Source organism: Labrus mixtus, chromosome 3 (genome assembly GCF_963584025.1).
Source record: "Labrus mixtus chromosome 3, fLabMix1.1, whole genome shotgun sequence".
In the NCBI taxonomy this organism is placed as follows: Eukaryota; Metazoa; Chordata; class Actinopteri; order Labriformes; family Labridae; genus Labrus; species Labrus mixtus.
Window position 1 is genome coordinate 9,393,946 of NC_083614.1, and position 12,287 is coordinate 9,406,232.

At 40.8% G+C, this 12,287-nt stretch overlaps 1 protein-coding gene across 8 annotated transcripts in view; it reads right to left on the minus strand.

Annotated features, from left to right (window-relative positions):
* The window catches only part of evi5b (ecotropic viral integration site 5b), a 41,383-nt gene that overhangs the window by 16,612 nt on the left and 12,484 nt on the right, over positions 1-12,287 (minus strand). For 7 of the 8 annotated variants that reach the window (XM_061030621.1, XM_061030617.1, XM_061030616.1 and 4 more), the window contains 9 exons: positions 9,115-9,304; positions 4,988-5,212; positions 4,748-4,822; positions 4,490-4,615; positions 3,564-3,707; positions 2,866-2,955; positions 2,490-2,587; positions 1,154-1,214; positions 1,010-1,063 (listed from right to left, as the gene is read on the minus strand). In XM_061030621.1, coding sequence (XP_060886604.1) covers positions 1,010-1,063; positions 1,154-1,214; positions 2,490-2,587; positions 2,866-2,955; positions 3,564-3,707; positions 4,490-4,615; positions 4,748-4,822; positions 4,988-5,212; positions 9,115-9,304 — 1,063 coding nt within the window. Of the gene's footprint in view, positions 1-1,009; positions 1,064-1,153; positions 1,215-2,489; positions 2,588-2,865; positions 2,956-3,563; positions 3,708-4,489; positions 4,616-4,747; positions 4,823-4,987; positions 5,213-9,114; positions 9,305-11,819; positions 11,936-12,287 lie in introns of those variants that run through there. The other variant, XM_061030623.1, reaches the window with a different exon arrangement.

The window sequence follows — 12,287 nt, forward strand, 5'->3', positions numbered from 1 at the left end:
GAGACAATCCAGAGGACAGTTTATAGCACACAAAAGAACAATTGATTTTGTTTACAGAAGAAGTGCAATGTTCATTTCCCCTCCACAAATCTTTTGTCTGTTTTTAATAGATTGTACCATGATTTTGCCATTTAGGAGTAGAGGAGTAGAAAAAGAACATTGCATGCAGGTGTGGTCAAAAAGGTGCAAATAAGCTGGTGACAAAGTGAAAAAAATCAGGCAGTGCAGGAACACAGTGACAGGTTTTAGACAAGAAGAAGCAAAGGACAGCTGTAGTTTTAGCAGACAGTGAGGTATGGTGCAACAACAACACTATAAAAGTGTTACGGAGCTATGCATTGTTTAACTGAACAAAACGCTTGATCCGAGTTAATTGTGGTTCCTCCAAGCTTTGGAACAGTTAGTAAAGGAACATGGAAGTTAGGTGACAGGGCAGCAGATTCCAGCCAGTTTTAAATAATGGACTCGATTAGACCGAAGTGTTCCTCGTTGCAGGCAAACGTGGCGTAGCGAACACCCTTTGCTATCCATGGAAGACGTCATGCATGGTGCCTCTACCTGGCAGCAGTAGTGTCAAAGTGACACAAAAATTGTGCAGAACGATACAACTGCAACTGGGCATGCAGTGCTTTGTATCAGCTTGAACAGCATCAAGCAGCCACTTTCACATCCAAACAAGCTTTTCACATTCTCCGTCTCAGTTAGTGATGCCTGCAAGTAACTACAGTTACTCAAGCCACGCAAACAGTCACCATGATGCCAAGTCCAAATCTGGTGTCTGTTTCTGACTTTACCTACAATCAGAACAGTCCTCTGTTGCAGTAAACCCATGACTTCTTTCAACAAACACAGCCCAGTTAAAGACAAGACTCCATCATTAGGAGGTGCATGATGTAAGAGCATACACAGCTGGATGGGTTAATGTAATGTTGATGAGCGGGGAGCTTTGTCTGATGGTTTGTCTGGTGATGGAGCCCCCACCCCCCCATGACAAACATGGTGCACTCACTTTCTCTAGTGTGTCTATCCTCTGCTTCAGGAGCCGGTTCTCTGTTCGCAGCCTCTGCAAGACAAAAAGATTATAATCACATGAAAATAAATAAGAATAGTGGAGCCTTCATAATACTTTAATCACTCAGCAATCTCTACCAACCTTTATCTCCACCTGCTCCTCCATTTCTTTAGTTTTGATTGTAGTGTATTCTTTTTCTAACCTGAAAAAGATCAGTCATTAAGTAAATACCTGGGGTCGCATTTAGAAAAACAGTGCATAGAGTCCATACTTAAAGTGTACCTGCACCCAAAACCCAGAAATAGGGTGTGCACAAAATAATTCAGGTTTATAAAACCTTGCGTACCCACATCTGCAAACTTTATAAATCATAATCCACCTGAAGATGTGCGCACATGGATCAGCCTCATATTCGGCCCTCTACACGCACACATTCAAACATAAACGGTCAATACAAAGCACCACATGAATGAAAATGGAAACAAATGAGCGGGCAGATCAGCGGTTTCCAGCACTGGATCACGGCGGTAACTGGAAGAAAGATGAAGAAAATCTACTTTCTGACTCAGAAATGACGGTGGTAAAAAAAAAAAAAGCACAAATCGGTAGTTTGTTGCAGCAGGAAGATTACAAACTACAGATAAATCTGAGAATGACACCACATTGCTGCTGCAATCACGCTGTCCTCCTACAGTGCCAAAACATCCACCGTTCATCATTACACACAAGAGTATCTGCAGTGTTGATGTCTATAGGAGCCACACTCATTTCTTCTTGTCAGAGTGCTCATGTCAGTCAGCAGTCTCTCAATCTGTATGATATTGTTTATCAAAAGTTTGATCGATTAACAAAAAAACTTTTTATCATTGTGAACTCTGCATGCACTATGAGTGATGTTGAGGATATTTAATGATCGTGTTGGGAGATGCCTGGCTTAGTTTTCAAACTTTACTCATGTAGAAGAGAGCAAAGAGCTTCCCTTGAAACTAGGATTAGTTTTCATTATTTTTAAGACCAAAATACATGAACAAGTTGAGTTATAAGAAAATCACACATCTAAAAATTATGGCATTACCTAAAAAAGAAAAAGAAAAACCCAAACATTAAAAATGACAATGGAAAAACATGACTATGAAGTTGTCATGATGAAGCTTTTCTTCTTCTTTAATACCATTTATTTATGGGGTTGTATAACTTTCCAGATTCCAGATTGGACAGTGGATTACGAAGGAAATCGAAGCGGAGGGAGAATGAGGAATGACATGCTAAAAAGGAGTATCACATTGGACCTAGACCTGGCCAAGAGCAAACCACTAGGCCACTGGTGCACCAAGTTTGAGAAGTTTTAACCTAAAATTGAGAAGGACTGACTCGGATGTGAGTGATGAACCTTTCCAAGGTGTTGTGTAAAAAAAAAAAAAAAAACACTGACAAAGGAGAAGTTAGTGGCTGTTGATGAAATGAGAGCTGTGCTTACTTTTTCATCTTCTTGGCGTTGTATTTAACTTGATAAGCAGCCAGGATGACTTTATCTGGTCCACTATCCAGCTGGTGCGGGATGACCCTCTGAAAGTGCTGCAGGACAGAGGGGAACACAGAGGCTGGATAAGTGCCACACACCCACCCAAAAAACAGCTCATTTCAAGCAGCTAGTATGGTCATGTCTTAGTCAGGAGTTTCTTTGACCTCAAAGCACTACATCACACGCCAGCATTTACACAGGTCGACCTTGGGAGGATACGTATCAATTACCTGGGTGTGGTGGAGATTCCTCCCAAGAGGGTGCTGTGTATTTTGCTCCAGAAATCTGAGCTGTTTAAATGACAAGTTATGTAACGGCCGTGGTGATTTACCTGTAACATTCCCTCCATGTCGAGCTGGATGAGTTCAGTCTGGTTCATCTGGAGGATGGCAAGGCCCACACGGAAAACTATCTCCAGACCCTGAAGTAAGAGGACGACAGTAAACATGGAGTCATGTTTGGAAAGAAAAAAAGACACTCAGTCAGCTCTAAAAAAAAGCTGTTTTTAAATTGTTTGATAGTTAAAATTAGTGACACAAGTTTTCAGAGTAGTGATGAGACGACTGTCATTACTTGATTTGAACTTTAGTGTTTCTATTTTCTCCAACAGGTGGCGCTAACGGATAACATTTCCATTATAGTAAGTATGTAGTCAATCTAGAGCAAATGTTAACCTTATATTGAGAGTAAAAAAAAAACTTGGCTGCAATGCAAGGGTTTACTGTTCCTCTTTCAGGTTTCATATCTGCTTTTAACACAACTGTACTGAGGCTTGTAGCCACAGTGACATGCAACAGGTTCAACAGCAGATTAAGTTCAACTATTAAAAAACAAACACTAGAAAGTTAGAGGGTGAAAGAGTTGTTGACATCATGGGAGAACTCCTTTCAGAGTGAACTCAAGAGTAAAAATCTAAAGCTACATATATCTCAAGGAAAATATGTAAAAATACAAATTCTGTACAAACGGATATGTAGAAGTCCGTACAGAATATTATGCAAAAAGCATACGCAGTTCCTTTTAACTGACCTCACACATGAAAATGTCAAAGATCCTTGTTGCGACGGGCAAAGGGAAGGAGGTGAGGAAGATGGTGAGGAACCAGGAGGAGGCGTACATGGATGTGTGAAAGCTTTGAGCCTGGAAATGCATGTGTAGGTCTGGGAGTTGCTCCTGCAAGTTTAAAGATCACATGGATTTACACCATCACCCTATACGACAACTGCCCTTACACGAGTCTGCAGCCTAATTTATACTTGTTCGCTGGGACACAGAGCTGTAGTGAGCTTTTTATACGAGTGTGCACTCGTGTGTTTGTGCTGCTTTGCAAATACACCGGCAAAATGATACTTGGTGAAGTTTTTTGGTTACTTTATTAAAGTTTGAAAGGCTTCTTTGTGTACTTCCAATAATGGTGACTAATTAAGTGGATCATGTTCAAAAACTACAGCACACACAACACCGAGCACTGTGTCTGAGGTATTTTCAGTAGAAAAAAACAAAACAGTCACATTTGAGGTCTGTGATGTTACAATACTGAAGTTATATTTCTGGGTCAGTTAACCCTTTAGACCACAGTGGAGGATGTATGCCCTGAATATCTATGCACAAGTATAAACCAGGCTTCATTTAGAGTATGAGTTCCTTTGGAAAATTAGTGAAATCATGTGACAAAATAGTGACATCACAGACAAACAATAACAATTTAAAATAAAGCTTGACAGAATAAGAACAATAAAGTTTGAAGTTACAAATACATGTTTAGAGAAAAGCCTGGAAGAAGTGATACTTCAGAATAAAACTACAATAATAGTAATAATAAAAAAGGGACATTCTGTTCTTATCATATGTTACAGTACATACATGTTTGGATTCTTGAGATTTAGGCAGAGATTTATATAATAATTATATCATGTGATCTCGACAAGTTAGTGTGAAAAGCCCAAGGTTCCTACCTGGATCATAAACTCAAACTGGTACATGCAGAGTCCCAGCTCGGCCATACTGGGTTTGAAAAGTTCACGTAATCTGTAGTCCTGCATCAACTTCACAAACACACAGAAAGCCTCCTCTTCTGGCATCTAAAAGAAACAACAGGATCCCATCGACCCACTGTCAATCCATCTCTTACTTCAACTTGTGAAAGTATTTGCATGCAGCTGGTGCGTCGTGTGTTTGTTTGTATGTTTTTTTGGTGAAGATGGGATAGTTACCTGCATGAGTAGCAGACCTACTATAAATGCACTTCCTTGACAGTAACCGACCTCACGGTCAACCAGAGAATACGCCTGAGGAAAGAAGGATTCACTTTATTAGTTTCAGTGATCAGAGTCAGAGTCATGCTTTCTTTGTGGATTTACTCGACTGTCAGTTTTAAACCTGAAACTGAGCCAGACACCTCCCTTTGTTATCTGTACATGATTACCAGTTCATCTACATCTTCTGAGTCTTACCTTCATGACGTTGAAGAGCACTTCCTGGCCCAAGCTGTCTTTCTCCTTGAAGAAATCGTGTTCAGGATATGTGCGGGCGATGTCTCTGCGAATCAGCTTCTCGCAGGGCGACGTCATCTTCAGGAGCTCCGAGTACTGATCTTTGATGGGCATATTCTGGGCGTTGCACAAGAGCTGCCACACTATTGCTCGAAAGTGGTGAGGGACCCCTTTTCTTACAAGATCCTGCAGAAAAAAAGAAAATCGATACTTTGTGAAATTGATGTCAATCTAGCTATTATAAAGAACCAAGGCTGTCACTATGCCAACATTTTAATTTCATTTCGATTCAAGTAAATATCAAAGGATATTGATACCTGTTTCGATACCACGCCAAATAAAATTGAAGTCCTTGGCAACTAAAATCGTATTCTTGTTTTTAATTAGCAACAATTGCAAGCAAACTCCTACACTAAATTGCACAGAAACACCGGCAATGTGTCAGTACTGAAAGTTGCCATTGACTATTCAGAAAGGGCCATTGTCTCCCCCGCTGTCGCCTCCTCTGCTCTGTTTGTAGGAGACATGAACATAACCTTTTCATCTTGAAAGATGCCAAAGCGACTTTATAAACATCAGTAATCACCAACCTGTGAATCTGAACACACCACTGCTGCTCTCTTCCTTTTGCTTGCAGCAACAGCTTTGGTTAAAAGTATTCACTATTTTGACAGCCTTAATAGAAACATATGGGACATTTAAATCGGCTTTCAGGACAGTCTCTCATTATTACTACAGTGTGGGGCAGTAAAAAAAAAAGGGTCTGTTTTGTATGAAGAAAAGGAAAAGACACTTGTATATATTTAAACAGGATGGAGCTGCTTGGATGCTACGTACTCTATTATTTTTCCCCATCTCAGCAGAGTGTCTTGTAATAATACAGTTTTCATTGCCAGATATAATCTTGTCAGTAGGGCACTTTTCAGAGCGATTTGTTTCCAACTAATACTGCTGATACAATTTGATTAAGCAATTTCCTGTGCTGACAGGGAACACTGGTCTTTCCTGCTGTGGTGGGATCGTGTGTGTGTGTGTGTGTGTGTGTGTGTGTGTGTGTGTGTGTGTGTGTGTGTGTGTGTGTGTGTGTGTGTGTGTGTGTGTGTGTGTGTGTGTGTGTGTACATCTGGTCAGTGCAGGGTGCATCTGGAGCAGAGGTCCTCCCACACAGGCTTTCAGCAGGAGATCCCTCTCGCCTCTTAGAGGTTACACAAGACAAACGGAGCTTTGTGCTGGAACAATGTACCGCCTCATATCTCCGCTGTGTCCAAGTAAAAACTCCTTTCTGAGTGAAACCACTGATTTATCTCCTGTTTTCTTTTCACACTTTATCCTCACTGACGGGCTCAAATATAGATATATCATTAATCTTTATTTTCATTAATGCTTTAATCTGAGTTAATTTGGTGTAAATGTTTATAAAACATATTGACATAACATGTGCAGTTAACCATATTAATCCCCCCCAAAACCAACACGTTTAAAAAGCGCTTCATAGACTTTCTGAAACAAGTTTTTTTCCAGGCACACATTTGTGACCCACTGAAAATGGCTCCACGACCCACGACTTGGGTCCCGACCCACCAGATGAGAACCACTGCACTAGAAGACTATAAGTGAAATGAGATGTTTAAAAATGTTGATGAAATTACTTAAAAAAGTAAGAAGTAGTCAGCTGGGAATGTTTTTATTGTCCGTATGTCAGCTGGTGCTTCTGGAGAACTCTGATGAACTTGTGTCTTCAAGGTAAAACACAGGACTCCTGTTTGTCGGCTAATAGATAGATATAAATATAAGCAGTCTACGCTTTGTTTTGAGCAGACTAATGTGATTGCACTGACAAAATGCTGGGTTTGGTAAAGCTCTATCAAATATCCACTCATGTAAATACAAATCTCCTCAGTCCGAATGAAATATGTAACGTTTTGAAAACACACCCGGGATTCTGCTGACAAGTTTCCTTCCTTCATGCGACTGACAATCTGTTTTTCTCTGAAGGCTGAGGGGGAAGAAACATCAGATGTGTGGATTTCTCAGCAGTTATGATTAATACCTCACGTTAGTTGCAACAACAGCCATCTGCTCATTACTACTTTTGTTGAATTACATAATGCATGTTCACCAGTCCCTCACAGTACTTCCTCATTTCCACGCTAAGTGACCAGAAAAACAGAAACCGGGCATAATGCAGACGTTCGGCTCCATTTACAGATGGGTGGCTTCTTAAACAGCTTCAAGCAACAGCAACGCCTGTTTTTGCATATTAACGGATTGCAGACAATGGAATTTAAGTGTGACAAACTATGACTAAAGCATGATGGTGATCATGGGGATGGGCTGAGTGTGAAGTAGTGAATGTGTGACTTTGGGTTACATTTACAAAATAACATTTGGAAAGAAACACCCTGCACCAAATACCTACAATATGGGCTAATACAGCAAACAGAAAGAGGAACAAAGAGAAAGCGGTGGTGTTTTCTTAAATATGGGGGTGCCAGATAACAATATGGAGCGATGAGAGTTTTGTTTCCTAAGGTTTTCATCTGCAAAGAGCAAGTAGGCTCATGCACAGCTTTGGATTCAGTGTCTGAAAGAGGAGAGCTAGCAACCTGTTGTCTTGTACTGAGGCGAGCCAATGCTCCCGCCTTGAAGTAACTTTAGCGTTAGTCAAACAGAGAAGCTATGGTTGTGCCATCAGTATCTGTGGTTTAAAGTGATTAAGCAGATCAGAAAGTTTTGTTGAGGTTTGCCTGAACTGTGTTGAAGTTGGAATGACCATGTGGTGACATGATACTGTCTGGTAACTATTTGCTTTATTGGAGATGGTAGTAAATCGTACCAAATAAGACAAGCTGTAACATCAGATAAGTAGGTCGGACCGCCATAGTTACTGTAACTACATAGATCCAAACGTAGCAGTTATAGCTAGCGTGACAAAATGAATGAATCGCGAGTCAATGCTAGTCAATGCTCCTGTTTCCACATCACACACCGCGGCTCGTCTCTGAAACTATTTTTGACGCAGTCAGCTGCAATTACACATCAAGCTGAACAGACTAGATAAACCGAGACTGAAAGTCAGACAAGGTAACACACAGAACACACACAGCCGGTCAATTTCAAAATAAAAATATACAGACTCCAAATAGTATATACCACATCCCTTTAACAACATAACATCCAAATATGCACAGAATGAGCAGCAAATCATCTTTAGAGTCAAAGCAGCACGTTGTTTGCATGTTTTTCTCTTTATTCCTGCGTGATCTTGTAGTTCTCCTGTGTTCAGCTACTCCTGCTTGACTATATAAAGTGTTGTCTGCATAAGCTGTAGGACAGAAGTGTCTGTTGTACCAAGTGTGACCTCACATTGATTTGGCCTATAGTGAAAGAATCCTTTGTGTTGATGAGTCTTCAGTTTTCACGACCTTTAATAGCTGGTTAGCTTCAAACTTTTGCAGTTGCACTAAGCTGTTAGTTACATTAGGAAACTGCAGGCCGCTAACTGAGTCACTGTTGTGCCTGTTTATCACACAGTTATCAAACCAACTACAGAACAGGGTTATGCCAGAGACAGTGACTGGCCATTGGCCTATCACAAGACTTCAGGGAGTAACCAAAGAAACAAACAACCTAAAATTAGCCGCAAATGTCAGGAGCTAAAATACATTCAAGGACAGCACTTCAGGGTCACCCTGGACTAAGATAACCTTTGAAAATATTTCCTAGTAAAAATGTAAACAAATAGAGCCATTGTAGCATTAAGCAGAGCAGAAATACTTCGATCAGACATCACAAGTGAGACGAAGCAGACTAGATCTTCACTTTCTTATTAAGTTTCTTTTAAGTCCAGATTTAAGTCTGTCTCTTTCTGCTGGGCCTGTATTTCTATCATAATAATACAAGGGGACGATTTCAAAAATTCTGAAAATATTTGTTGAAGAATTGATGAAATATCAGTCTTGACCATAGTAAATGTGTCATATGTGTCTCAGTAAGCTGTTAAAGCAGTCCTGTGTCAGTAAGCTCTTAATCAGGTCTGAACGGGACTGGGCTGTCACTCAACAAGTAGTCATGTGCGCTCGTCTCACCTTAAGCTGCTTCTCCTTCTTTTTGCGCACATCCTCCCACTCATTGACAATACGTCCCCACAGGATCCACGTGTCCTCCTCCAGGTGGGAGAGGTTGGAGGAGGCGGAGGAGCTGGACACCAGGGAGGAGCCGCTGTTTCGCCTGGAGCCGTTCATGGAGCGCAGCGACTTGCTGTCTGTCTCCAACAGCCTGTAGTGAAGGCAAGAGAATGAATGTACTGTTATTCAAGTGAAACAGAATCAGACACAACAACATTTATTTATCTTTATCTCAAGGAAACCGAAATATCTCTTCTTAGCTGACACTCTCCAAGAACATAAAGGAAAATACTTAAAACTATTAGGAAACCTTACGATAAATACTATGTAATGGATCTGAATCTGTTGTTCAGACACAATGTTGTTACGTTTTTTATTTTCCTCAATCTAAACACATCCTGTACTTCAAAAGTGAGTTTTGCACCTCAGGGCGCACTCACGCTAGGCCCTGTTGCTCTGTACCGCGCTGAAGCCTGATTGCAATCAGTAAAATAAAATGCTGATACAGATAATCGGCCAAGTGCTCAATGTCGGACCCAGTTAATCGGCCAACCCCTAGTTTGAACTTTACATTTGGAATAACTTGATTTTAATGCAAACCATGAAAACTTCAAATCACAGTTTGAAATGTTCAGCTACCTCTGCCAATATCCAAACCCCAACCCAATTTATCTTTAGCTTAATATGACAATAATAAAAGAAGAAATGACTGTATGTGACCAAACATACAATAAAGTATCACATTTAACAATAAAAAAAACTAGAATAACAGTGTAAGGACGGTGTCAGCCCTCCACATACAGCCAAACCAAATGGACTTTGGCATCAACTCTCAAATAGCTAAACTGTACATGACAACACATCAACCCTTAATCAACCATCAATCAAGGTTTTGAAAGGGTTCAGATCTGGTGATTGTAAGGCCACAGTCTGTTATTCACAGACATTTATACTTATCAAACCATTCAGGGCACCCTGTTATCGTCTGAATGGGGACATTGAGCGCGCTCCAATCAGGAAATTGATTTGCATAACAAAGCTACCACATCCCCTCACAATGGGGTTTAAGCTAAAAGTTTGATCCTTTCATTTATCATGTAAAATGGATATGCTGTTAGAGTTCAGAGGTGTTGATACGAGTCCTGCTAACTTTTAAACCACATCTGACTCGAGTTTTACTCAGACACAGAAGTGAAGACACTATCACTTTAAGAACAGTTTAAAGGATTTCTATTTTTTTTTTTTTTAGATTTATTTTTGGGCTTTTTGTGCCTTTAATGGAGAGACAGGACAGTGGACAGAGTCGGAAATCAGGTAGAGAGAGTGGGGAACGACATGCGGGGAACCCGGGCCGCCCGCCTGAGACGACAGCCTCCATACATGGGGCCCGCGCACTAACCACTGCGCCACTGCGCCACCAGCGCTCCAGGATTTCTAAGTCTTGTTGGATTTGTTCATCAATCCCAATACTGCAGGCTTTCCCAACCTTGGGGACATGACCCCACGTAGGGTCCCAAGGAAATCAAATGGGGTCGTCCATTTTTTATTGATTAATAAACCACATATTGTCAGTGCCCGTGTCAAATCCCTACAGACTGAACCACTGCTGCCCGCCCCCAAACTCAAATTTACTATAAACGCTGGTGTTTCACTCCTACAGCAGACAAACAGTTTCTGCTCATCTTTACTGGTCTTCAAACTGTGGTGGAAACAACACCAGGATGAAGGAAACAAGAGGAACAAACATGCATTACCTATTCATGTAACAGCCCTATATTAGTTCCCTTCTTTCTCCTTAAAATTGGTTGATTGACATTTAAACAACACCCTTCTACTCAATGTACGTATGCTACAGTTACCATCTAAGCTGCATTGGTGGGGATAAAAAACTCAACCAATTTGTTTTCAGCGGGTCGATCTTGCGCTGTATCACTCTTATCAGTTTGTAATTCGAGGTACTGACAGAGTGACCTGATCAGGGATCAGTGTGCAGAGGAAAGAAGCTGTGACACCCGACCTGTGCAGCACAGAGGAGCTCATGACAGACACACAAAGGCTCAGACACCTGATCTCGGAAAAAAAGACCGGGGCCTCTGCACTGGAGCCTGTGATGTCACTGAGGGTGCTCCCACATTGGTTAGGATTACAGCCAAATTTGGGTCGGGTGGGAGGGAGAGAGACATGGACGACCAGAAAGACCAGCCAGCAGCAACAGAGCTTCTTAACTTGTATTCAGCTCTAGTTGTCAGACAAAATCTAGTCTAGTAGCTGCAATATGTGAGAAATGGCCAAATGTTTCAAGCATTTCTGTCAGCTCTTCACAAAGTCACATTACCTAGTCATCAACACTGCACACCAAGGCTGTGTTACACATGAACCTGAACAGACTTACACCCCTGCTAATAATTCACCAGTATCCAAACACAAGTCAAAAGCTTTACAAACAAAAAAAGCCAAAGAATTACAGAGAATCTGCCTTCATGAAACAATATTTGAGGCTTTTGTAAGTTACTTTTTGACTAAAACTCTGAGTTTAGACAAAAAACATTTAAGGGGGAAAATTATTGTCTTGGAAGTCTTGAAAGTGAAACTGTTTTTAATTTCATGAAATCATTTTGCAGTTTGCCAGAAGCAGGATAACAAGTCAAAGATAAAGTCCACCTTACCAAGAAAAATTCATGATGTTATCCTCATGTCTCGTGCTTTCATGGATTCTGAAGCAGTGGCATGCCTGATTTACAGAATTAAGCAGTCAGTGTGGGACTTCCTGGTCTGTGTGAAGCTATCGAGTGAATGCTAGTGCCTTTTATCTGCTCTGTAGGGTACAAAGGCCTCACCAAACACACAAACACTTGGTAAGCAGGAGCAGGATTCTTCACAGTATCTGTAAAACAAACATGAATACCAAAGAGCTCCCCACTTTGTTAAACCTGCTAAACCTGCTTATTTTGTAGATTTTCTAACATCCCAATTTGTTGCGCTCATTTCTTAATGTGAAGGAAAACACAAAAACTAGTTTTTTTTAACTGTTAAAATCTGGCTCTTCCTTAGGAGGTTTACATTCTTGCAAGATTTAAACAGCCATTTTCCAAATGCTTATTTATCACTGAACATTTAAAACTGTATATAAATCA